This window comes from Ranitomeya imitator, chromosome 1 (genome assembly GCF_032444005.1).
Source record: "Ranitomeya imitator isolate aRanImi1 chromosome 1, aRanImi1.pri, whole genome shotgun sequence".
Classification (NCBI taxonomy): domain Eukaryota; kingdom Metazoa; phylum Chordata; class Amphibia; order Anura; family Dendrobatidae; genus Ranitomeya; species Ranitomeya imitator.
In genome coordinates this window covers 364,486,078-364,511,987 of record NC_091282.1, presented here as the reverse complement: position 1 = coordinate 364,511,987, position 25,910 = coordinate 364,486,078, and the positions used below count along the sequence as shown (strand labels likewise).

At 41.4% G+C, this 25,910-nt stretch overlaps 1 protein-coding gene across 1 annotated transcript in view; it reads right to left on the bottom strand.

Annotated features, from left to right (window-relative positions):
- Positions 1–908: 908 nt before the first annotated feature.
- LOC138668099 (uncharacterized) overlaps positions 909–25,910 on the bottom strand; it is a 46,170-nt gene continuing 21,168 nt past the window's right edge. The window contains exons 5-7 of the mRNA XM_069755998.1: positions 3,574–3,855; positions 1,585–1,638; positions 909–1,015 (exon numbers count right to left, since the gene is read on the bottom strand). Coding sequence (XP_069612099.1) covers positions 909–1,015; positions 1,585–1,638; positions 3,574–3,855 — 443 coding nt within the window. The remainder of the gene's footprint in view (positions 1,016–1,584; positions 1,639–3,573; positions 3,856–25,910) is intronic.

Below are 25,910 nucleotides of genomic sequence, written 5' to 3'. Positions count from 1 at the left end.
AGTATGCGCAGACAAGGACTTAGTCCCAGAGAAGTCCGCTCGCTGCTGACCAGTACTGGCTTTAATGGCAGAGACTGGAGAAACAGCAGTAACTCTCAGAACAGAGTGAGAATGAGCAAGACGCTGGGACCGACGTCTTTGCTGAGCAGACTCCACTGCGGCTGGATAAGAATGGGAGACTGCAGCGGAGGTGGCTCGAGATTCCCCCTGTGCAGAAGCGGGAACTTGACCCCTAACACTTAGGACCACTATACCAATTACAGAAATAGTGCATACATTAAAAGGTAATTTTTTTTATTAGGTTTTTTTTTTAGTTTGGCAATGGTGTGGCTTACTGATGAACCATTATCACCCTGAGTGAATGTCTAAATTAGGAGCATTGACGCTTGAAGTTTTAAACTCAGATTGCAGTCACTACAATGCCATATCCAGCCAAAAATCAGTAGGCGAACACTTAAACGAAATGTGTCATCTGATTCCTACTGCCAAGTGTGTGGGAAGCACAAATCAGAGTCTTGCAGCACGATTGCAGCAAAGTATATTTTCTCTGAAATGCTTCTGTGTTTCAGACAAAAATATACTTTAGAAATCAGGTTGGTGACTACAGTTGGAGACGATACTAGTCCGGCTCCGCCCCTGGCTGATTTTTTCCAGCACTGCTTCAGATGATTGACAGGTCTCTCCCATAGTGAGTAACCTGTCAACCACCTAGATCGGCACTGGGAGAACCCGGTCAGGAGCAGAGCCGGACTAGTCTTAACTTCGACTATGTTCCTCGTTAAATTGTTCAAGTATATTGTCTCTGAAATGCCGAAACAGTTTGAGAAGAATGAATGAGGTGACAGGTTCCCTTTATTACATTTTTCCATAAAAACAACCACAAACATCTGTTAATTTAATAACATACCTTAAATGGACCATAGTTTTGCTGATGATATCAAGTTAAATATTAACCCTTTGATGACTAAAAGCCTCAATCCAAGGACAGAGAATGATAATCCATTTAAGCTCATGTCTGTAAAAAGAAAAAAAAGCGTATAATGATGATAAAACCAGATCTTTAACCTTGCTTTTGTGTTGTTAAATCAACAATGTAGAAGTGATTCCAATGGTGAGCAAAACGGTTAACAGCCTAATATAGCCATAAAATATCTGCCCTCATGCCAGAGAGAGCTTTACTTAACTGAGGTACAGATTTAGCAAAGTTATGAAACAGAGACAGGCTTCTTTTTTCAAGTATCCATGTTTCACTCTTAACTGCTTAGAAAAGGGGCTCCCAATGGGGTGACTAGGAGGATTAGTCAATGGAGATAGGTACTCGCCGACTTCTAACCCCTAGTTGTGAATGACAGACATAGGGAGAGACCTGTCAATCATGGAGAATAAGACAGGGAGAAGTGAGCGGGGCCACCTCGTGACTAGCCATCTCAGTCACATTGTTTTGGGCCCCTGTGTAAAGTGTGATTTCTATTAAACACAGCTATATTTAAGAGTGTAACATTATAAAAAAACGATCCTAACATGGCCCCCAGCAGCCTATAGAATGTCCTCACAATGCCAGTTTGTTATTTAGGTAGTTTTTACCTGTCTTAAAATTCTCACTTATCATTCTTGTTTCACATGTCGTTGGAGCATCACCTAAAAGACAGTGAATTTCACATTAGGATAGTATTTATTCACAAACTCATAAAAGAAAAAGCAAGAAGTAATCTGAATATAGACTGAATAATAAAAACAAAAGCTGCCAAAGTGCAATCATTAATTGACATGAAAAATTCCTAATGAAAATGTAAGTAATAATTTGAAATTTGTGCATGTGATTTATTTCCTTGGCGCCGATATTCAGGATGGTACTACCTGTGTTTAGCCCCCTGAGGAAGCCCATGCGAAACGCGCGTTGGGGCTGCGGCATGAGGTCTCCAGGAGGTCACAAGCATGGGTAAAGGCGGCTTTTGATGCTATTGTGCTCTCTTAAAGTGGTATTGATTTTTGTTACTAGTTGGCCATAACAGACCATTTGGGACAGATTTTTAGTTCCCATCTCTTTGATTGTTCTGTGTGAGCTTAAAGGGAACCTGTCACCCCCCAGGCGTTTATAACTAAAAGAGCCACCTTGTGCAGCACTAATGCTGCATTCTGACAAGGTGGCTTTTTTAGTTCGGGTCCCTGGCACTGCTGCAATAATTGCTTTTGAAATTTGTTCCTCACAAAGTGAAATTGTCCCAGGGCAGGTCCTTTGCCCCGAATCTAGACGCCTCACAACCGTCAATCATGGCCCTTGCGCGCTGGGTGCCACTTCCTCTTCCTTCAGTAGCGTCCCCAGCACCTGCGCCGTTGTTTTTTTTTCTGGCATGCGCAGTTGCGCTGCCTTTCGAACTTCAACGCAGGTGCCGTGGACCCTACTGAAGGAAGAGGAGGCGGCGCTCGGCACGCAGAGGCCATGGTTGATGGTTGTGAGGTATCTAGATTCGGGGGGAAAGGCCTGCCTCCGGGACAATTTCACAGTATGAGGAACAAATTTCAAAAGCGATTATTGCAGCAGTGCCAGGGACCCGAACTAAAAGAGCCACCTTGTCAGAATGCAGCACTACTGCTGCACAAGGTGGCTCTTTTAGGGACGTTTTGTACTCTCTTTTTTTCTTTGTTTGTTTCAATAATGTTTCTGAGAGTGTCCCTGGCTACTTTAGCTCCCCTAATATAATACTGAGGGTATAATTGTATTATATTAATATGGTTTCTGATCTGAGGCCTGTTTTTATTATTGAATGTAATATGTAGAATACATCTGGAGAAAAGGGCTGATTGATGGACTTATAAACATCTGGTTTTAATTGAGCACAATATACGTTTGTGGCAACGTTACCTCTGCAAATTCTGATATGACTGTGGGTCTAATAATCTGAAATAGATTTTTTAGGCCATGTTTACACAGTGCATTTGCAATGAGTTCTTTGCCATGAATGTCCTGCAAAATTGTTCATTTTTGGAAAATAAGTGGAAAATTTTAAACCCAATATGGAGACGTAGCTTCATAAAGGGATGTATCCTATTTATAAACAGATAGCATATTAGCATGATATAACATCATATCATGATGGGTGAGGGACTGACATCATGGACCTTGACACATTATTAGAATGATAGGGATGCATGGCTGATGTAACTCTGTGCCCTCTTAAAGAATATTGCCCTGCAGAGTGGCACTCCCTGCCAACTAATTGTGCAGAAAACTTTAGCTGGCTGCATTTACTTGAGATTGGGCCACCTAGCAATATGCCATAGCTATATTAGATGACACAACCCTTTTAATAAGGATGGATTTTCATGTCCATAATGTTGTAGCAACATTTTGTCCACATTATGGCCTCAACATCTGCATCCCCTCAATTTTCTTATCATCTCTAATGTGGTTTAAGTTCAATTTAGATGATTAGCAGATAAATAGGATATTGTGGTTGTGTTACAGATAAATGGAGCCCTATAATAGAGACATTTAAGTATTTCTTCCACATATATATGCCGAGAGCAAATTTGCCATCATTATTCAAATAAATGAATTAGGATATAATTTACCGATTAGGTTTTCTCGCGGGACATCTTTTCCATCATATTTGACGTTACAGGCCAGGTCCTTGGAGGGATTGTCATTGTCCCAGATGACGGCACTGTATCTCCACACATCACTGATGGACTTGTCCAACACAGATGTTTCGTTCAGCCTTATCTCCTTCTCATCTACAGTCAATGTTGTATCTGGTTTTGGGAAATCGGTGACCAGACAAACCGTGTTTGGGAGATCCTCGTTGGGCTTGTCAGCCTCCAGCCGATATACAGAAGGGATGGTGCGGGATGTTCCTAAAATTAAACAAAAAATGGAGATTATCTTTATGATTTTGTAACAATTCTTTTTTGTCCATTTGTAATTTTTAATGAATACTTTTATTGCAGTTTATAGGATCTTCTTTCCCAGCTATGAGATATGAGGTAATATGTCACTCACTGGTGATGTACATGGTATAATATTAGCTTGTTAGAATAATATCACAAATGAACTACATTGTATTACAATTTCTAGATTCCTCACAAGTCAGAGAACATTTAGCACTGGTTTCTACTAATTGGCTAAATAAATTTCTAATAAATAAATTACAAAAGCCATCCAGCTCAATGCACAGCACACAGATGTCAGAAGTAGTCACATAGCCCTTATCTGATCATCAGCAGTTGCATCAGATTTTTATTCAGTGTCCTAAAACGATTATAAAAGTCCTATGTCATTATAAATATAATGAAACATGTTGGAATGTGACGAATTTGGATGACAGTTTTACTTACTGGGCAGCACATTGACCCGGGTGCCTGATCCAAATACAAGTTTCCAGGCGGCATTAATCCCACAGCTACTATACGCTCTACAGTAACCATCTGGGGACACTCCAGTACATACTGGGGCACTCGTATTGTATGTTGAATAACTGATCTGGGGTCCCGGAGTGACTGGATTTTTGTTATGTAGGATTATTGCTATAGAAATGATGTAGATTAGTAGGTAAATATGTGGAAAATCGAATCTGACAAATACTTTCATCATATTTCTTCACAAATGAGTAGATGTTTGCTAACATTTGTGATCACAAGCCAAGTAATTACATGGCAGATACCATTGATACATTTCCCGCAGTTGCACTGAAAGTCTATAGAAATAATCGAACATTGAAAAACTGCACTACGGGAAGCTACAATATAGATGGGTTTTCTTTACGTCCCATAATTCCTACCCATCTAGTATAACTGAAGTGTGCTATAACATACCCACTATAAATGAGATTCAGAATTTGTACATACTTACTAGGCTGCACAGTCAGCGCAGTTCCTTTCCCAAATAGTAATTTATAAGCTCCTCCACCACACAATGGTTAATCATATTACAAATACTGCATCTTTGCACATCTCAGAACAATGAAAAAACAATACGGTAATGGGTGAAGTGACTGAATAGGGAACATTATTGGAATGAAACATTTTAGCATGTATCTTTCAATTACCGTAGTTAAAACATATGGCTGATAAAAGTATGTAAAAATGACTTAGACTAATTGCCCAATTCGGACAGCGATTTAGCACTCATATAACAAGCTGTGTAAGTGTTGAGTGACTATTTTAAGTGACCAAATCTACACCTAAAAACTCACAAAACAGTATTTCCTAGCAGTATATTAGGTTTCATTTATGTATTCCTAATAATAACATGGGAACAGGGACTTATCTATTCACGTCAATAGGAGATGAGCTGCACATTTCCGGCAACAGCCAAAACACAGTGAGCAAAACTTACACAATATATGGAGCCAGAACAGGATATTTCTCGCCATCACCTGAGCTGAATAATGCTGATTAGTCCAGGCACAAGGTTTCTGACTCCCAAGAATATGATATTGATGACCTATCCCATGGTTCATAGGAAAGTCCTCACAGTTGTAAACTTGGACAACTCCTTTAATATACTGCTTCCACATAGATTCACTGCAGTAATTGATTTTAATTGATGCATTCTGTGATATCAGCCTTATGTCAGTTGGAATAATATAATGCAATGTGAATGTTCTAACATACAGTATCTGCTCGTGAATATGATCCTGTACTCATATTGGCAGCTTAGCTAATTGTCTCAAAAGCTGAAATGGCCCAAAACACGACTTATTCTAAAAATATCTAATGGTGACTTACTTGGAATGACTTTCAATTGTGTCCCAGCTCCAAATATCTGTTTTCCGAATCCTGTTCCCTCATGCCCACAAGCACTGACAACTTTACAAAAAATGTACCCACTTGGGCTCCAGCCTTCTGTGCTGTCATGTTAGTTTAGTGCCACCTTCTCAAACTATGTTTATTTTTTCAAGGAACCGTATTATATGTGTTATATGTGTATGAAAATGGTAAGATGCCTTAAATTATATCGTATTCCTTAAGATCATCTGCCAATTTGCTATATATTTCAATGAGCCGTATTATAAGCTTATAAAGCAATTATGGCACATAATAGTAAGCAACTTACTAGGTGTGACAAGTAGTCTCGTTCCAGCTCCAAAGATTACTTTGAATCCTGTCCCACTAATTCACATTGTCATACTCCTTTACAAAAATGTTGTTATCAGAGTGTTAGTATTAATGCTGGTAACTAAATAAAACTAAATGGAAAAATGTAGCTACAGAAATCTAGGTAAGAATGGACCATAGACAAGCAGCTGTCTCTGCCATTGTGCTCCCTGACACTGAGAAAGCTCAAACAGCTCTTCTTCTAAACAAGTGTGAATAGGTCTTTATATGGCCAGTTTTATACTTTAGGTCATTATTTGGCTTTAGCAATTGTAAGCTGTAACCAGGAAGGCAACATAAACAGACAAAAAGGTAAAATGCAAAGATTTAAATTTCTTCTGGTTTGAAGTTATAAATACGGATGTAAAATTGTGACAAAGATATTCTTATGTGAAACTATCTTATCAAATGGCTTATTGTCCCAAGCCCTCTAACTCCAGAGTTACATCATTGTCACTATATGGCTATTCAGAACAAAAACTGCTCAATAAAGTAACTTACTTACCGTACTACTCAAAAACTGCCAAATACAGAAGCTTACTGTACTTCGCAAAAACTTCCCAGTACAGCAACTTACCGTACTACACAAAAACTATGCAATACAGCAACTTACTGTACTATGCAAAAACTGCCCAATACAGCAACTTACTGTACTATGCAAAAACTGCCCAATACAACAACTTACTGTACTATGCAAAAACTTCCCTATACAGCAACTCACTGTGCTACACATAAACTGCCCAATACAGCAACTTACTGTACTTCACAAAAACTGCCCAATACAGCAACTTACTGCACTTCACAAAACCTGCCCAATACAGCAACTTACCATACTACACAAAAACTGCCCAATACAGCAACTTACTGTACTTCACAAAACCTGCCCAATACAGCAACTTACTGCACTTCACAAAACCTGCCCAATACAGCAACTTACCATACTACACAAAAACTTGCCCAATACAGCAACTTACTGTACTTCACAAAACCTGCCCAATACAGCAACTTGCTGTACTATGCAAAAACTGCCCAATACAGCAACTTACTGTACTTCACAAAACCTGCCCAATGCACCAACTTACCGTACTACACAAAAACTTCCCTCTACAGCAACTTACTGTGCTACACATAAACTGCCCAATACAGCAACTTACTGTACTTCACAAAACCTGCTCAATACAGCAACTTACCGTACTACACAAAACCTGCCCAATACAGCAACTTACTTATTGTACTACACAACTGCATTCCATTTCAATTTAAAGCTATTAGTTATGTTATTCACAAGGGGTCATCCAAATGCACAATGCATCACATACATACGGAAATATAATATTCTTCACTAAAATATCTTAATCGATACTCACTTGGCAGCACAGTCAGCTGTGTCCCCGAACCAAATATATACTTGAAGTTATTATTGTCACAGTAGAAAGCACCATAACAAAATCCTTGTACCAAATCTGGGCACACACTGATCTATGAAGAAGAACGTACAGATCTGTACCTCATTTTATAACGTAATGTGGTCTTCGTAGTTACATCCTACAGTGACCTTGGGGGTCTTACCAGTGAAAGAACCCTCCATTGAGGTTTTAGCGCAAAGGCCACAAATATGCTATTAAACTTGAACGGACTTCTGCTAGCTAAAAATACTTTTCTAATATACTTATATATCATGCAATATCGAGTGTGCAATCAAATGCACTTTATAATTTTATCAAAATGCTTATAATCTCCATATTAAAGCTCGTTCAGGTGGAAATTTTTCATATATAAGTTCTATCCGTCTTCTTCATAGATAGAACTTGTACCTGTTATAGTGTATGAGGATGTTCACACATCCATGTGTTTTTCCAGACTGAGGGGTCTTCACCAAAATACAGAGACATGTCCAACTTTTATCCAAGCCAAGCACCAAGTTTGCTAATGGAAGTCTTTAGGTCTGTCAAAAAATCAGATGCCGTCCATGTGCTATCCATTTTTTACTGCCTGTTTGGTAGAAGAAGCTTGAGAAACCTCCATCAGTTTTTGTTTTTCTTTCATACAAGGAAACTGATGAAACTCTGATGGTAAAAATTGACACACTGACCAAACACTGCTGAAAATCTGACTGAAGAATCACTACAAAAACACGGAAGACACAGTGGCGTGGGGCGGTGGAACGGTGACAGGTGAATATCGCAAGTGTCGGGGGCCGGAGCCAGTGGCGACTCCGGCACCTGGCCTTCATAGCGCACCGGTCCCCGCCTGCTCAGAACAAGAGGTGAGTATGTCATTTTTTTTAATCGCAGCAGCATATGGGGCATATTATTCTATGGAGCATCTTATGGGGCCATAATTAACCTTTATGCAGCATTGTATGGGGCAAATGTTTCTATCGAGCATCTTCTGGGGCCATAATCAACCTTTATGCAGCATTGTATGGGGCAAATGTGTCTATGGAGCATCTTCTGGGGCCATAATCAACCTTTATGCAGCATTATATGGGGCATATTTTTGTATGGAGCATCTTATGGGGCCCATCATGAACTGTATGTAGCATTATATGGGGCTTCTGATTCAATATGGATATTCAAAAACACTTAACCTACTGATGTCTCAATTAATTTTACTTTTATTGGCATCTATTTTTATTTTTGAAAATTTACCAGTAGCTGCTGCATTTCCCAATCTAGGCTTATACTCGAGTCATTAAGTTTTCCCAGTTTTTTGTGGCAAAATTAGGGGTCTTGGCTTATACTCGAGTCGGCTTATACTCGAGCATATACGGTAATTTTCTTTAAAGGAAGAGAAGGGAATGAATCTCAGCCAGAAAAAAGGCTACAAGTACTGAATGGAAAATACATAGCTAAAAGATCTGATTATATTACACATGGCAGGACAATAACGATTAATGCTTAAAGTAACGTGGTAAATACAGTATTATGCAGTATACCGATAATGCTACCACGATATCAAATAGCTGAGCTATAGTATATGTAAAAAAATGCCATATGCTGCTTAATAATACCACCAAGCAGTGTCTAAAGCAGTGTTATACAGTCTACATCTATAAATATGCATTGATGTGTGAAGTGTAATGTATGGTTCTTCATACGATCTTGGTAAATCCAATAATACAAATTATAATATCAGCACAACCATTTTCTATATGCTCTATTACAGCACATAGACATCATAGTAGTGGGACAAGCCCATACTCTCATCCATACATTGTTACAACCATGAAACCATGTCAGAAACACACCAGCTCCATCAGTTTCGCACCACTATTGGGCTCTCAAATATGAAAAGATATCCTTTTCCTTTTTTTATATACTACAGGAGTGCCGGCAAGGTGCCTTGGCCCTGATAACCTTGATATAAGGATATTTTAGTACGTTACTAGTATGTTTTCTTCTTGCATATTATGTGTGAAGGATGACATAGACTTACCAGGTGTTACGTACAACTTGGTTCCTTGACCAAATATGAGATTTGCTACACCAGATCTATCACAATATTGAATGACATTACAAAAACCTAAACCCTTTAACAACATGGATACAGGCATGGAAATGACCCTTCATCTTGTAAGAGATTTTTAGTGAAAAAATACGACTTGCAGTAACAGTAAAAGTACATCATGAAGAATAATATTAAATATTTGATTTTTTAAAGTTATCCTATGACAACACACACTAGAAAGTTTGCTATATCTTAACTACTTACTAGGTTTTACTGTCACCTTAGTGCCTCCCCCAAATATCAATGTCCAGCCGCCTGATGATTTATCACTATGAAACAGGTCTTAGCAAGAACAGCCCAATTTCTCTTTACAGCCAGGATACAATGTGACTGAGGATTGCTGATAAACTTATCTTAGATTGGGTTTTCATCCTTACGTTACACCGCAACTACCAAATTACTGGTGAGTGAAGATAAACACAGAAATGATCAGGGAAATTAATTTGCTTTCAGGCTTAAATTGACTTGTTCTGATAAGCCATATAGTAAATGTTGGAGTTCTTTACACCCCTTAGACCCACCTAACCCTTCTGAGGGTTAACTTTCCAGCTATAAAGATGATAAGCACATTCACTGGTAACGTCATTGCCTTGGTATCACTACAGATACAGGAGATACCATTAACAAAGTTGAATAGATAATCCATGTTAATGATCTCATAGCAAATGACAGAAGAAAAATGTAATTATATACTTTATATTTTTCTTTTTATAGATCTTTCAGTATTTAGTTATATGACTGGTAATGAACAGTGGAACAAAATAAAGTCTAAGTAATAGGAATAGACTTAAGACCAGCTGCAAGGAATACAAATGTTTATATTCGTCTCTATTTTTAAATGACCTTTAAAATCCCAGCAGAGAGAACATTGCAAAAATCAGGCACAACATACCTATGTATTTCGAGTGTTTAGCCACTCTTAATCATGATGCCATGGCTGTTTGAATAATAAAGAAGAATCTTATACTAATTTTATACCAAGACTTAAGACTTTTCTTACTTCTTATTCTGGATGGTTAAACAGGAGCATAGTCTGTGCTTGGAATAAGTGCAAAATACAAACCCGGTAAGCAGGTCGGTATTGATCTTTTTTAAATAAAATGTATTCCTTCTGGAAAAAGCAACTAAAACAACACATTCCAACAAATCCACTGAAAAAATGTTAGCACTCACTTGGAGTAATAGACAGAACGGTTCCTCCGCCAAATATCAGTTTGTTGCTGCCTCCAGTATAACACAGTAACAAACTTATTTCCAAAAACCTCTGACCATACGAGAGTTCCAGAAACAGGATTGATGAATAATACCATGTCATTTACATATTAATGTAAAGGTTTATCTCATTACTAAGCCTAAATATAAAAGTTTTCAAGTATTAGGATGATACAAATTTGAATAAACACTCTGCGTACAGACAAATCGGGATAATGTTTAATAAGGAGTTTCAGACTTTATACCCTTATTTCTCAATTTGTGCCTGATGCAGAAAGTGAATTTAAATGTCTTATTCATTGAGACTTTCTGTAGTAATCCGTTACACTTACGTGGAATAGATGTTCCGTGTTCTGATAATTCTCTACAACAAACATTCTACAAGAGCTCGTAGTGATGCACACAAGTGGCCTACTTTCCAATGTCATGATCGCATATGATTTGTCACCAATTAAACCTGCAGGGGTGTACTCACACACTTTCAAAGGAAGACAATATATGGGACAAACTAAAACAAGCAAGAACAATCAAATCTCACATAGATGTTATACATGCCCCGGAGATATGCAGATGTAGTCATATGTACATCAGTCCTTAGCTCCCGTTGTAAAAGTAGTGTCCACTTGTGTTAAAAAAACATAATTTCAGCATGAATTTGGCCCATTATTCTACAGGCACTGAAGGATGGAATTTATCAAGATTTTTTTTTGTGCTAGTCTATTGGTGTGAAAAGTTCTCCAATAATATTACATTCTATTTGTGCACGAAAAAATATTTTGCTTGCTCTTGCCATTTTTAAGAGGTCAGCGTAACCTATGTATGGTTGGCTATGCAAATAAGGTTTGAGCCAAAAATTTCCAGTCTCACTCGAGTGCAGGATGGGTGGCATATAAAGCAGTCAGTCAGCTCTATACAGAAGTGTCATCGTTAATATGATACATATCTACCAACACTTTGATAAATTTGGAGCAAATGCTAGCAACACAGTCAAAAGCAAAATCTACTTTAGTAGTTCCACTCACTGCTAAATATTCTCCTTGGTTTTTAAGACAGTAGAATGGACCAGTTCATCGGTCAGTGCAATGAACAACCTTTGGTGAATATATATTTTATTGATTATGTAAATGGAATATAATATATAAAAGCTTGCAAAGCAATACAAAAGGTTTGGATAGATAGATAGATAGATAGATAGATAGATAGGTAGATTGATAGATAAATAGATAGATATGGTACAGATAGATAGATAGATAGATAGATAGATAGATAGGAGATACATTAGATAATGTGATATGAAATATAAATTATTATAGATAAATAGATGATAGATAATTGTTGCATGTTCTGTAGATTGGAAATTAAAAACAAAACTTGAAGTCTTATTTAATCCAAAATAACTGAGTACAGTAGTTAGTCTTAGGCGCAGATCTTCACTGCAATCCAATCTGAAAAGAGATGAAGATAAGATGCATTTAATAAAGAAATGCCCTTGAGGAGCCCATTAAGTTTGCAGCATATTTACAATTATGTTCCGAAAGCTAGAACTTTATATTATGATTGTTTTTGTATTGTTTTTTTTTTTTTTACGTTATTTTGCCTGTTATGGAATTGACCCTAATGAATGTCCATAATAGGGAAAAGTAATTTGTTAATTTGGCACAGGGAATTATGTGAACGCTGATGATCTTTGTACATTGCTGCAGAATATGTTGGCAGTGGCACTACTGTATATCGGGTACAGATAATAAATATAGAACTTTCCTGATCTATCAGCATGATATTGGTCTAATTACTCTGCTCTGAATAAAGTGTACCTACACACGTCTTCAGGTGAATGGTGCTGACCTGCAATATGTGGCACAGCCTTCGGACGAGGGAGACAATGTTGCTTGAAAATAATCACACTCTATTATTCTCAGATAATAATAATAATAATCTTTATTTTTATATAGTGCTAACATATTCTGCAGCGCTTTACATTTTGCACACATTATCATCACTGTCCCTGATGGGGCTCACAATCTAGACTCCCTCTCAGTATGTCTTTGGAATGTGGGAGGAAACCGGAGTGCCTGGAGGAAACCCACGCAAACACTGAGAGAACATACAAACTCTTTGCAGATGTTGTCCTTGGTGGGGATAATCCGCTCAGTACCGATTTCCCTTCTATGCTTTTGGAGTGTCGAATTGCAAACTAGGTATTACCTTATAATGCAAGAAAGGTAGCTGTGATAAAGATGTTGAAGGCTATTGCTTTGGCGAATAGCACTCTAATCCCAAGTACAGTCAAAGTGAGAGTGTTGCTTCTTTCTGAAAAGTAACAAACAGCATATTTACTAGTGCCAACCTTCATTGCTTTAACTCCATGATTGACAGGACACATTGAATAAAGAGTTATTTCGTGTGTGAATTCTTAATGTAAAATTTACAATAGGCATTCTACTGGAAGAAGGAGTTTTATGGAAAATCAATGCCATCATTTATCTCACGAATATGCCTAGAAATGGGAGTATCTCTGGCATGCTTAATATCTCCAATGTGGTCACCAATCCTCCTTCTGAATTTCTTTATACACCTTCCTCTACTATATGTGATGGCAGGTCTTTGAGACAAACAATCTTTAATGTCTGTATCAGCCAGCAAAATATCCCAATATCTAGTAATGAAATCTCTTATTTCTGATGAGCAGTCATCAAAATTCCCTATAAGTCTCAGGTGAGGGCCGGACTGAAGAAGGTTAGTCCTTGGTAGAAAGTCAACTTGTTTAAAGGATTCATGTAAAATGTTTTTGGGATAGCTTCTCTCAATAAATCTATCCTTAAGATTATGTGCCTCATGATAGAAGGATGAATCAGAGGAACAATTTCTCTTTACTCTTAAATATTGCCCCTTAGGGATCCCTCTCCTGAGGCTAGGCGGGTGATGACTACTCCACTTAAGTAGATTATTAGTGGAAGTGGGTTTCCTAAAGATACTTGTCTGCAGCCGGCCCTCATCATCCTTCTTGATGGTGATATCCAGGAAATTGATGCGATTCAAATCAATTTCATAGGTGAATTTCAAACCTATTTCGTTATTATTCAAATTCCAGATAAACCTATCAAAAGAGAGGGTATCCCCAGACCACAAAATAAAAATACCATCAATGTAGAGCCCCAAGAATAATATCTCGGTGCGCCACCATGACGACTGGTCCTCACAAAATATTACGGTGTCCTCCCACCAGCCCTGGAGCAAATTAGCATAGGTGGGGACACAAGGACTGCTCATGGCTGCGCCCCTGAGCTGGTGGTAAAACTTGCCATCAAATAAAAAATAATTGTGAGTGAGTATATATTGGAGTAGCTGAATAATGAACCAGTTATGTCCAACAAAGTGGATTCCTCTTGTTTTCAGAAAAATATCAACTGCCTTCAGTTTCCCAAATGATGGGGAATGCTACTATACAATGCTTCGACGTCAATAGATGCCAGGTAGGTATCTCTATCAACAGTAATATCCTCAATTTTCAACAATAAATCCGACGTGTCACGTATATAGGATGGCAAAGCGGTGACAAACTGTCTCAAAACTTTGTCAATATAGATGCCACAGTTCTAGAAAATTGACTCATTGCCAGATACAATTGGCCTTCCCTTCAAAGGTGAAAGGCCTTTGTGCACCTTTGGGAGGGCATAAAAAACTGGTATTGTTGTTGTTTTTTGTAGCATAAAGTCCCTCAAATTTTTTGATATTAGCCACATACTATATGAGTCTGACAATAGACCATTCAATTCACTATTAAATCTTTCAGTAGGATCACCACGAATTAGACCATAGGTTAACGTATCCATCAAGATTTTAAGACACATATCCTTGTATTTCATGTGGTCCATAATCATCAGGTTGCCATCCTTGTCTGATGGTTTTATAACTAACTCAGTTCTTGTGGACAAAGTATCAAGAGCACTCCTCTCATTATAGGAGAGATTCGATTGTCCTTCTCTTTTCTTGACATTAAGCTTTTTCAAATCATTAACCACCAACTGAGTAAAAATATCCATACTGATATTCACAGACAAGGGTGGCATCCTAGTGCTACTAGGTCTTTAGTCGGTGAATGGACCAACTCCCATGGGTCTTGAATTCTCATCCAAAAGATCAGTCAGGATCATCAAATCTGTGAAGCCCGTGATATCAATACCTAAAGCCATGCACTCGGCTTGATCATGACTTTTGAAAAAATGTTTCCATTTAAGCTTTCTCTCAGCTGGTAGAGAAAATTTCTCCTCTCTAAAAAAGAGGAGGATGTAGAGGGTAAGGAAGTAGAAGGCGCCCCAGGTGAAGGCACTTGATGACCCAACCCCCCTCTTGCAGGGCCAAATCTTCTCCTTCTAGCCCTTCCCCATCTCTCTCTCCTTGGTCTTCTTTCACAATATGTATTATTACCACTTGCGTTTCTATTAGTTTCACTTTTCTCACTATCTGAGATCTCTAAATCCGAAGAAGAGATATTAGAGGCCTCCCCTGTCTGATTGGGACACTCTTCAAATAGAAACTCAAAGACTTTGTTCTCTTTGAAATCTTGACTATCTCTAATAAATTGATTATGCTTTCTATCCTTTATGTCTGCTTGAAATTTTTCTATATTGGTCTGTAAAGTTGAATCAGGCCAACTAAAATCTGGGTCACTTTTAAATTTGATTATATTGTCAATCAGCTCAGTGAGCCTATTGCTAGTCCTATCAAAAATATTCCTTTCTTCTTGCAGGAGGATCCGCATGAATCTTAGTGAACTGTCAGTCAGTTCATTCTGCCATTTATATGGGAGCTCAGGTGTCCTAGTTTTCCATGCTGGAGAGATATACTGTTAAGGTACCTTCACACATTACGATATCGTTAACGATATCGTTGCAACGTCACGCTTTTTGTGACGTAGCAACGATCCCGCTAACGATCTAGTTAGGTGTTACAGCGACCAACGATCAGGTCCCTGCTGGGACCTTTTTTTGGTCGCTGATCACCCGCTGTCATCGCTGGATCGGCGTGTGTGACGCCGATCCAGCGATGTGTTCACTTGTAACCAGGGTAAATATCAGGCTACTAAGCGCAGGGTCGCGCTTAGTAACCCGATATTTACCCTGGTTACCATTGTAAAAGTACAACAAAAAAAAACAGTACATACTTACATTCCGATGTCTGTCACGTCCCCTGCCGTCAGCTTCCCGCACTGACTGTGTCAAGCGCCGGCCGTAAAGCAGAGCATAGCGGTGATGTCACCGCTGTGCTCTGCTTTATGGCCGGCATGACAGTTAGTGCAAGGAAGCTGACGGCGGGGGACGTGACAGACATCAGAATGTAAGTATGTACTGTTTTTTTTTTTTTTTTACTTTTACAATGGTAACAAGGGTAAATATCGGATTACTAAGTGAGGCCCTGCACTTAGTAACCCGATGGTTACCCGGGTGCTGCAGGGGGACTTCGGCATCATTGAAGACAGTTTCAACGATGCCGAAGTCTTTCCCCTGATCATTGGTCACTGGAGAGAGCTGTCTGTGTGACAGCTCCCCAGCGACCACACAACGACTTACCAATGATCACGGCCAGGTCGTATCGCTGGTCATGATCGTTGGTAAGTCGTTTAGTGTAACGGTACCTATAGGTGTCGAGTTTGCACCTCTGCACAGGGGGAATCTCCAACTATCTCCACTGCAGTCTCCCATTCTTCTCCAGCCACAGTGGAGCCTGCTCAGCGGAGACGTCGGTCCCAGCATCTAGCTCAGGCTGATGCTGGGCGACTGGTTACTACTGTCCTTACAGGCTCTGAATTTGTAGCCAGCACTGATCAGCAGCGAGCAAATCTTTCTGGGACTAAGTCCTGCTTTTCCAATACTGAGCATGCCCACGGGACGACCTCCCATTGAAGGTCAAGGGTCACATGCTCAGGTCCTGTTGCGGCTCCTATTGGACCATCTGGAAGGTCTTGTAGCACTGCTGCTATAAAAGGTTCGCATGGCCACTCGGCCATGCGCTAGTGTACACTTGTAAACATGTGTGTATTGACGTGTGTAAGTCACTCATTAACCCCTTAGTGACAGAGCCAATTTGGTACTTAATGACCAGGCCAATTTTTGCAATTCTGACCACTGTCACTTTATGAGGTTATAACTCTGGAACTCTTCAACGGATCCCGCTGTTTCTGAGAGTTTTTTTTCGTGACATATTGTACTTCATGTTAGTGGTAACATTTCTTCGATATTACTTGCGATTATTTATGAAAAAAACGGAAATATGGCGAAAATTTTTAAAATTTTGCAATTTTCAAACTTTTATGCCCTTAAATCAGAGAGATATGTCACAAAAAATAGTTAATAAATAACATTTCCCACATGTCTACTTTACATCAGCACAATTTTGGAAACAAAATTTTTCTTTGTTAGGGAGTTATAAGGGTTAAAAGTTGACCAGCAATTTCTCATTTTTACAACACCATTTTTTTTAGGGACCACATCACATTTGAAGTCATTTTGAGGGGTCTATATGATAGAAAATAATGAAGTGTGACACCATTCTAAAAACTAAACCCCTCAAGGTTCTCAAAACCACATTCAAGAAGTTTATTAACCCTTTACGTGCTTCACAGGAACTGAAACAATGTGGACGGAAAAAATGAACATTTAACTTTTTTTTGCAAACATCTTAATTCAGAACCATTTTTTTTATTTTCACAAGTGTAAAAACAGAAATGTAACCATAAATTTTGTTATGCAATTTCTCCTGAATACGCCAATATCCCATATGTGGGGGTAAACCACTTTTGGGCGCACCGCAGAACTTAGAAGTGAAGGAGCGCCGTTTTACTTTTTCAATGTAGAATTGGCTGGAATTGAGATTGGACGCCATGTCGCGTTTGGAGAGCCCCTGATGTGCCTAAACAGTGGAAACCCTCCACAAGTGACACCATTTTGCAAACTAGACCCCTTAAGGAACTTATCTAGATGTGTGGCGAGCACTTTGAACCCCCATGTGCTTCACAGAAGTTTATAACATAGAGCCGTGAAAAAAAAAATTGCATTTTTTCTACAAAAATGATCTTTTTGCCCACAAATTTTTATTTTCACAAGGGTAACAGGAGAAATTAGACCACGAACGTTGTTGTGCAATTTCTCCTGAGTACGTCGATACCCAATATGTGGGGGTAAACCACTGTTTGGGCGCACCGCAGAGCTTGGAAGAGAAAGAGTGCCGTTTTACTTTTTCAATGTAGAATTGGCTGGAATTGAGATCGGACGCCATATCGCGTTTGGAGAGCCCCTGATGTGCCTAAACAGTATAAATCCCCCACAAGTGACCCCATTTTGGAAACTAGACCCCCAATGGAACTTATCTAGATGTGTGGTGAGAACCTTGAATGCCCAAGTGCTTCACAGAAGTTTATAATGCAGAGCCGTGAAAATAAAATATATTTTTTTTTCCACAAAAAAGATTATTTAGCCCCCAAGTTTTTATTTTCACAAGGGTAACAAGAGAAATTGGACCCCAAGAGTTGTTGTCCAATTTGTCCTGAGAATGCTGGTACCCCATATGTGGGGGTAAACCACTGTTTGGGCGCACGGCAGAGCTCGGAAGGAAGGAGCGCCGTTTTGGAATGCAGACTTTGATAGAATGGTCTGCGGGTATTATGTTGCGTTTGCAGAGCCCCTGATGTACCTAACCAGTAGAAACCCTCCACAAGTGACCCCATTTTGGAAACTAGACCCCCCAAGGAACTTATCTAGATGTGTGGTGAGAACTTTGAATGCCCAAGTGCTTCACAGAAGTTTAGAATGCAGAGTCGTGAAAGTAAAAAATATTTTTTTTTTCCACAAAAAAGATATTGTAGCCCCCAAGTTTTTATTTTCACAAGGGTAACAGGAGAAATTAGACTGCAATAGTTGTTGTCCAATTTATCCCGAGTACGCTGATGCACCATATGTGGGGGTAAATCACTGTTTGGGCGCACGGCAGAGCTCGGAAGGGAAGGAGCGCCTTTTTGGAATGCAGACTTTGATAGAATGGTCTGTGGGCATTATGTTGCGATTGCAGAGCCCCTGATGTACCTAAACTGTACTAACCCCCACAAGTGACCCCATTTTGGAAACTAGACCCCCCAAGGAACTTATCTAGATGTGTGGTGAGAACTTTGAATGCCCAAGTGCTTCACAGAAGTTTAGAATGCAGAGTCGTGAAAATAAAAAATATTTTTTTTTTCACAAAAAAGATATTTTAGCCCCCAAGTTTTTATTTTCACAAGGGTAACAAGAGAAATTGGACCCCAGAAGTTGTTGTCCAATTTATCCCGAGTACGCTGATGCCCCATATGTGGGGGTAACCCACTGTTTGGGCGCACGGCAGAGCTCAGAAGGGAGGGAGCACCATTTGACTTTTTGAGCGCAAAATTGGCTGTCGTGTTTGGAGACCCCCTGATGTACCTAAACAGTGGAAACCCCCCAATTCTAGCTCCAACCCTAACCCCAACACACCCCTAATCCCAACCTGATCCATAATCCTAATCACTAACCCTAACCATAATCACAACCCTTACCCCAAAACAACCCTAATGTCAACCCTAACCATAACCCTAATCAAAACCCTAAATCCAACACACCCCTAATCCTAATCTCAACCCTAACCTCAAACCTAACCCTAATCCCAATACACCCCTAATCACAACCCTAACCTTAACCCTAATCCCAAACCTAACCTAATCCCAAGCATAACCCTAATGCCAACCCTAACCCTAATACCAACCCTAATCCAAACCCTAACCCTAATCCCAGCTCTAACCCTAACTTTAGCCCCAACCCTAGCCCTAAGTTTAGCCCCAACCCTAACCCTAGCCCTAAGGCTTCTTTCACACTTGCATCGTTTGGCATTCCGTCGCAATCCGTCGTTTTGGACAAGAAACGGATCCTGCAAATGTGCCCGCAGGATGCGTTTTTTGCCCATAGACTTGTTTTGCCGACGGATCGTAACGGATGGCCACACGTCGCGTCCGTCGTGCACTGGATCAGTTGTGAAACGTTTTTTTGTACGTCGCATCCGCCATTTCTGACCGCGCATGCGTGGCCGTAACTCCGCCCCCTCCTCCCCAGGACATAGATTGGGCAGCGGATGCGTTGAAAAACTACAGCTGCTGCCCACGTTGTGCACAATTTTCACAACGTGCATCGGTATGTCGGGCCGACACATTGCGACGGCCCCGTACCGACGTAAGTGTGAAAGAAGCCTAACCCTAAATTTAGCCCCAACCCTAACCCTAAATTTAGCCCCAACCCTAATCCTAAATTTAGCCCCAACCCTAGCCCTAACCCTAGCCCTAACCTTAGCCCTAACCCTAGCCCTAACCCTAGCCCTACCCCTAACCCTACCCCTAACCCTACCCCTAACCCTACCCCTAACCCTACCCCTAACCCTACCCCTAACCCTACCCCTAACCCTAACCCTAGCCCTAACCCTAATTTTAGCCCCAACTGTTGTTCTCCTGCCGGCCGGCAGATGGAGACAGATGGCGGGCGCACTGCGCATGCGCCCGCCATTTTCTTCTGCCGGCGGCCAGGAGGAGCAGCAAGAGGATCCAGGGACACAGGTGAGTATTTTAGGGTCCCCGAATCCCCCTATTTCTCTGTCCTCTGATGTGCGATCACATCAGAGGACAGAGAATTACACTTTACTTTTTTTTTTTTTTTGCGGTCGCCGGTAAACAGTTAATTACCGGCGATCGCAAAACAGGGGTCGGTAAAACCGACCCCGATCATGCTCTTTGGGGTCTCGGCTACCCCCGGCAGCCGAGACCCCAAAGATTCCCGTGGGGCCGGCCGGCGGGCGCACTGCGCATGCGCCCGCCATTTTGAAGATGGCGGCGCCCACCGGGAGACACAAGGAGCATCGGGGGAGATAGTTGAGTATTGGGGGGCTACCTGGGACCCCTTTTCTCTGTCCTTGCGATCGCCGGTAAACGGTTAATTACCGGCGATCGCAAATGCGGGGTGGGTTAAAAAACCCCTGAATCATGTTCTCTGGGGTCTCGGCTACCCCCGGCAGCCGAGACCCCGGAGAATATCCGACTCTGGGGGGCGCTATTCACTTTTTCCACAGCGCCGTTAATTAACGGTGCTGTGGTTTAAGTACCCTTAGCGGCCGCCGTTAAAAGGCGTATCGGCGGTCGCTAAGGGGTTAATTATCCCCTCCCTTGTGTATGACTGCTCGTGTAAGGTGGATGATTGCTATCAAGCACCCGACTTAGCTATCAGCACGTGACACACAAAACAGCGTCCAATTGCTGTGACCGCCAGTGCGGCACCTTGCGCTTTCCTTACCCAAGCCTGGGTGGTTAGTGGCGTCCGCTAGAGCGGCACCTCACGCACTTTCGTGCATCTAGATAATTATTATCTCATTCACTCTGACACCTCAGTTGCGGTGTCGAGCGCAAGAGGTCTAGATGAACTCTAATCCAGAGTCTTGGGATAGAGTTCTGTGACTTCATGCTTGCACTCTTTTGTGGGGTACCGCGGCCCTGTAACGCAACAGGGTTCCCTTTCTTCATACAGGGTGAAGTTAACCCGTGTGTGAATCCATTTTGTACCGCCATTTTAAACCTTTTCCCACAAATCATGCTACAAACATAAAGATACGAAATGTAAATTTTTGGTGAAGAATCAACAACAAGTGGAACATAATTGTGAAGTTGAACGAAATTTATTGCTTATTTAAATTTTTTGTGGAAATTCAAAAACTGAAAAGTGGGGCGTGCAATATTATACGGCCCCTTTATCTTAATACTTTGTTGCGCCACCTTTTACTGCTATTACAGCTGCAAGTCGCTTGGTGTATGTCTCTATCAGTTTTGTACATTGAGAGACTGAAATTCTTGTCCATTCTTCCTTGGCAAACAGCTCGAGCTCAGTGAGGTTTGATGGAGATCGTTTGTGAACAGCAGTTTTCAGCTCTTTCCACAGATTCTCGATTGGATTAAGGTCTGGAGTTTAACTTGGCCATTCTAACACCTGGATACATTTATTTGTGAACCATTCCATTGTAGATTTTGCTTTATGTTTGGGATCATAGTCTTGTTGGAAGACAAATCTGCATCCCAGACTCAGATCTTTTGTAGACTCCAACAGGTTTTCTTTGAGAATGGTCCTGTATTTGACTTCATCCATCTTTCCATCAATTTTAACCATCTTCGCAGTCCCTGCTGAAGAAAAGCAGGCCCAAACCATGATGCTGCCACCACCATGTTTGACAGTGGGGATGGTGTGTTCAGGGTGATGAGTGTTATGACCTGGTGGTCAGGACAATAATGGACCTGGTGGTTAAGAGCACACGGAATGACCTGATAGTTACTGATAATAAAGGACGAGCTCTGGAACGTGGGAACTCTGCTGACCGCAATCCCTAATCCTATCAAACACACTAGAAATAGCCGTGGATTGCGCCTAACGCTCCCTATGCAACTCGGCACAGCCTAAGGAACTAGCTAGCCCTGAAGAAAGAAAAATAAAGCCTACCTTGCCTCAGAGAAATTCCCCAAAGGAAAAGGCAGCCCCCCACATATAATGACTGTGAGTAAAGATGAAAATACAAACACAGAGATGAAATAGATTTAGCAAAGTGAGGCCCAACCTACTGAACAGACCGAGGATAGGAAAGGTTACTTTGCGGTCAGCACAAAAACCTACAAAAAGACCACACAGAGGGCGCAAAAAGACCCTCCGCACCGACTCACGGTGCGGAGGCGCTCCCTCTGCGTCCCAGAGCTTCCAGCAAGCAAGACAACAATAAAAATAGCAAGCTGGACAGAAAAATAGCAAACCAAAGAAATACAAGCTGGAACTTAGCTTCTGCTGGGAAGACAGGTCACAAGAACGATCCAGGAGTGAACTAGACCAATACTGGAACATTGACAGGTGGCATGGAGCAAAGATCTAAGTGGAGTTAAATAGAGCAGTCAGCTAACGAATTAACCTCGTCACCTGTGGAAGGAAACTCAGAAACACCCACCAGAGGAAGTCCATGGACAGAACCAGCCGAAGTACCATTCATGACCACAGGAGGGAGCCCGACAACAGAATTCACAACAGTACCCCCCCCTTGAGGAGGGGTCACCGAACCCTCACCAGAGCCCCCAGGCCGACCAGGATGAGCCAAATGAAAGGCACGAACCAGATTGGCAGCATGAACATCAGAGGCAAAAACCCAGGAATTATCTTCCTGACCATAACCCTTCCACTTGACCAGGTACTGGAGTTTCCGTCTCGAAACACGAGAATCCAAAATCTTCTCCACCACATACTCCAACTCCCCCTCAACCAACACCGGGGCAGGAGGATCAACGGATGGAACCACAGGCGCCACGTATCTCCGCAATAACGACCTATGGAACACATTATGGATGGCAAAAGAAGCAGGAAGGGCCAAACGAAATGACACAGGATTGATAACCTCAGAAATCTTATACGGACCAATGAAACGAGGCTTAAACTTAGGAGAGGAAACCTTCATAGGAACATAACGAGACGACAACCAAACCAAATCCCCAACACGAAGTCGGGGACCCACACAGCGCCGGTGGTTAGCGAAACGTTGAGCCTTCTCCTGGGACAATGTCAAATTGTCCACCACATGAGTCCAAATCTGCTGCAACCTATCCACCACAGTATCTACACCAGGACAGTCCGAAGACTCAACCTGCCCTGAAGAGAAACGAGGATGGAAACCAGAATTGCAGAAAAACGGCGAAACCAAAGTAGCCGAGCTGGCCCGATTATTAAGGGCGAACTCAGCCAACGGCAAAAGGGACACCCAATCATCCTGATCAGCAGAAACAAAGCATCTCAGATAAGTTTCCAAAGTTTGATTAGTTCGTTCGGTTTGGCCATTTGTCTGAGGATGGAAAGCCGAGGAAAAAGACAAATCAATGCCCATCCTTGCACAAAAGGATCACCAAAACCTCGAAACAAACTGGGAACCTCTGTCAGAAACGATGTTCTCCGGGATACCATGTAAACGAACCACATGCTGGAAAAATAATGGCACCAAATCAGAGGAGGAAGGCAATTTAGACAAAGGTACCAAATGGACCATCTTAGAAAAGCGATCACAAACCACCCAAATGACCGACATCTTTTGAGAGACGGGGAGATCCGAAATAAAATCCATAGAAATATGCGTCCAGGGCCTCTTCGGGACCGGCAAGGAGAAAAGCAACCCACTGGCACGAGAACAGCAGGGCTTAGCCCGAGCACAAGTCCCACAGGACTGCACAAAAGAACGCACATTCCGTGACAAAGACGGCCACCAAAAGGATCTAGCCACCAAATCTCTGGTACCAAAGATTCCAGGATGCCCAGCCAACACTGAACAATGAATATCAGAGATAACTCTACTAGTCCATCTATCAGGGACAAACAGTTTCTCCGCTGGGCAACGGTCAGGTCTATCAGCCTGAAATTTTTGCAGCACCCGCCGCAAATCAGGGGAGATGGCAGACAAAATTACCCCCTCTTTGAGAATACCCGCCGGCTCAGGAACACCTGGAGAGTCAGGCACAAAACTCCTTGACAGGGCATCAGCCTTCACATTCTTAGAGCCCGGAAGGTACGAAACCACAAAATCAAAACGGGAGAAAAATAACGACCATCGAGCCTGTCTCGGATTCAACCGTTTGGCAGACTCAAGATAAGTCAAATTCTTGTGATCTGTCAAGACCACCACGCGATGCTTGGCTCCTTCAAGCTAATGACGCCACTCCTCGAATGCCCACTTCATGGCCAACAACTCACGATCACCAACATCATAATTACGCTCAGCAGGCGAAAACTTTCTAGAAAAGAAAGCACATGGCTTCATCACCGAGCCATCAGAACTTCTTTGCGACAAAACAGCCCCTGCTCCAATCTCAGAAGCATCAACCTCAACCTGAAACGGGAGCGAAACATCTTGCTGGCACAACACAGGGGCAGAAGAAAAACGACGCTTCAACTCCTGAAAAGCCTCTACAGCTGCAGAAGACCAATTGACCACATCAGTACCCTTCTTGGTCAAATCAGTCAACGGTTTAGCAACAGTAGAAAAATTAGCGATGAAGCGCCGATAAAAATTAGCAAAGCCCAGGAACTTTTGCAGGCTCTTCACAGATGTCGGCTGAGTCCAATCGTAAATGGCCTGGACTTTAATAGGGTCCATCTCGATAGTGGAAGGGGAAAAAATGAACCCCAAAAATGAAACCTTCTGAAATCCAAAGAGACACTTTGACCCCTTCACAAACAAGGAATTCGCACGAAGGACCTGGAACACCATTCTGACCTGCTTCACATGAGACTCCCAATCATCCGAAAAGACCAAAATATCATCCAAATACACAATCAGGAATTTATTTAGGTACTCTCGGAAGATGTCATGCATAAAGGACTGAAATACTGATGGAGCATTGGAAAGCCCGAATGGCATTACCAGGTACTCAAAATGGCCCTCGGGCGTATTAAATGCTGTTTTCCATTCATCGCCTTGTTTAATATGCACAAGATTATACGCCCCTCGAAGATCTATCTTGGTGAACCAACTAGCCCCTTTAATACGAGCAAACAAATCAGACAGCAACGGCAAAGGATACTGAAATTTGACTGTAATTTTATTAAGAAGGCGGTAATCAATACAAGGTCTCAAAGAACCATCCTTCTTGGCCACAAAAAAGAACCCTGCTCCTAACGGTGATGACGATGGGCGAATATGACCCTTCTCCAAGGATTCCTTTATATAACTCCGCATAGCGGCGTGTTCTGGCACAGATAAATTGAACAATCGGCCCTTAGGAAACTTACTACCAGGAATCAAATTAATTGCACAATCGCAATCCCTATGAGGAGGTAGGGCACTGGCTTTGGGCTCATCAAATACATCCTGATAATCCGACAAAAACTCTGGAACTTCAGAAGGAGTGGAAGACGAAATAGACAAAAATGGAACATCACCATGTACCCCCTGGCAACCCCAGCTGGACACAGACATAGATTTCCAGTCCAATACTGGATTATGAACCTGTAGCCATGGCAACCCCAAAACGACCACATCAT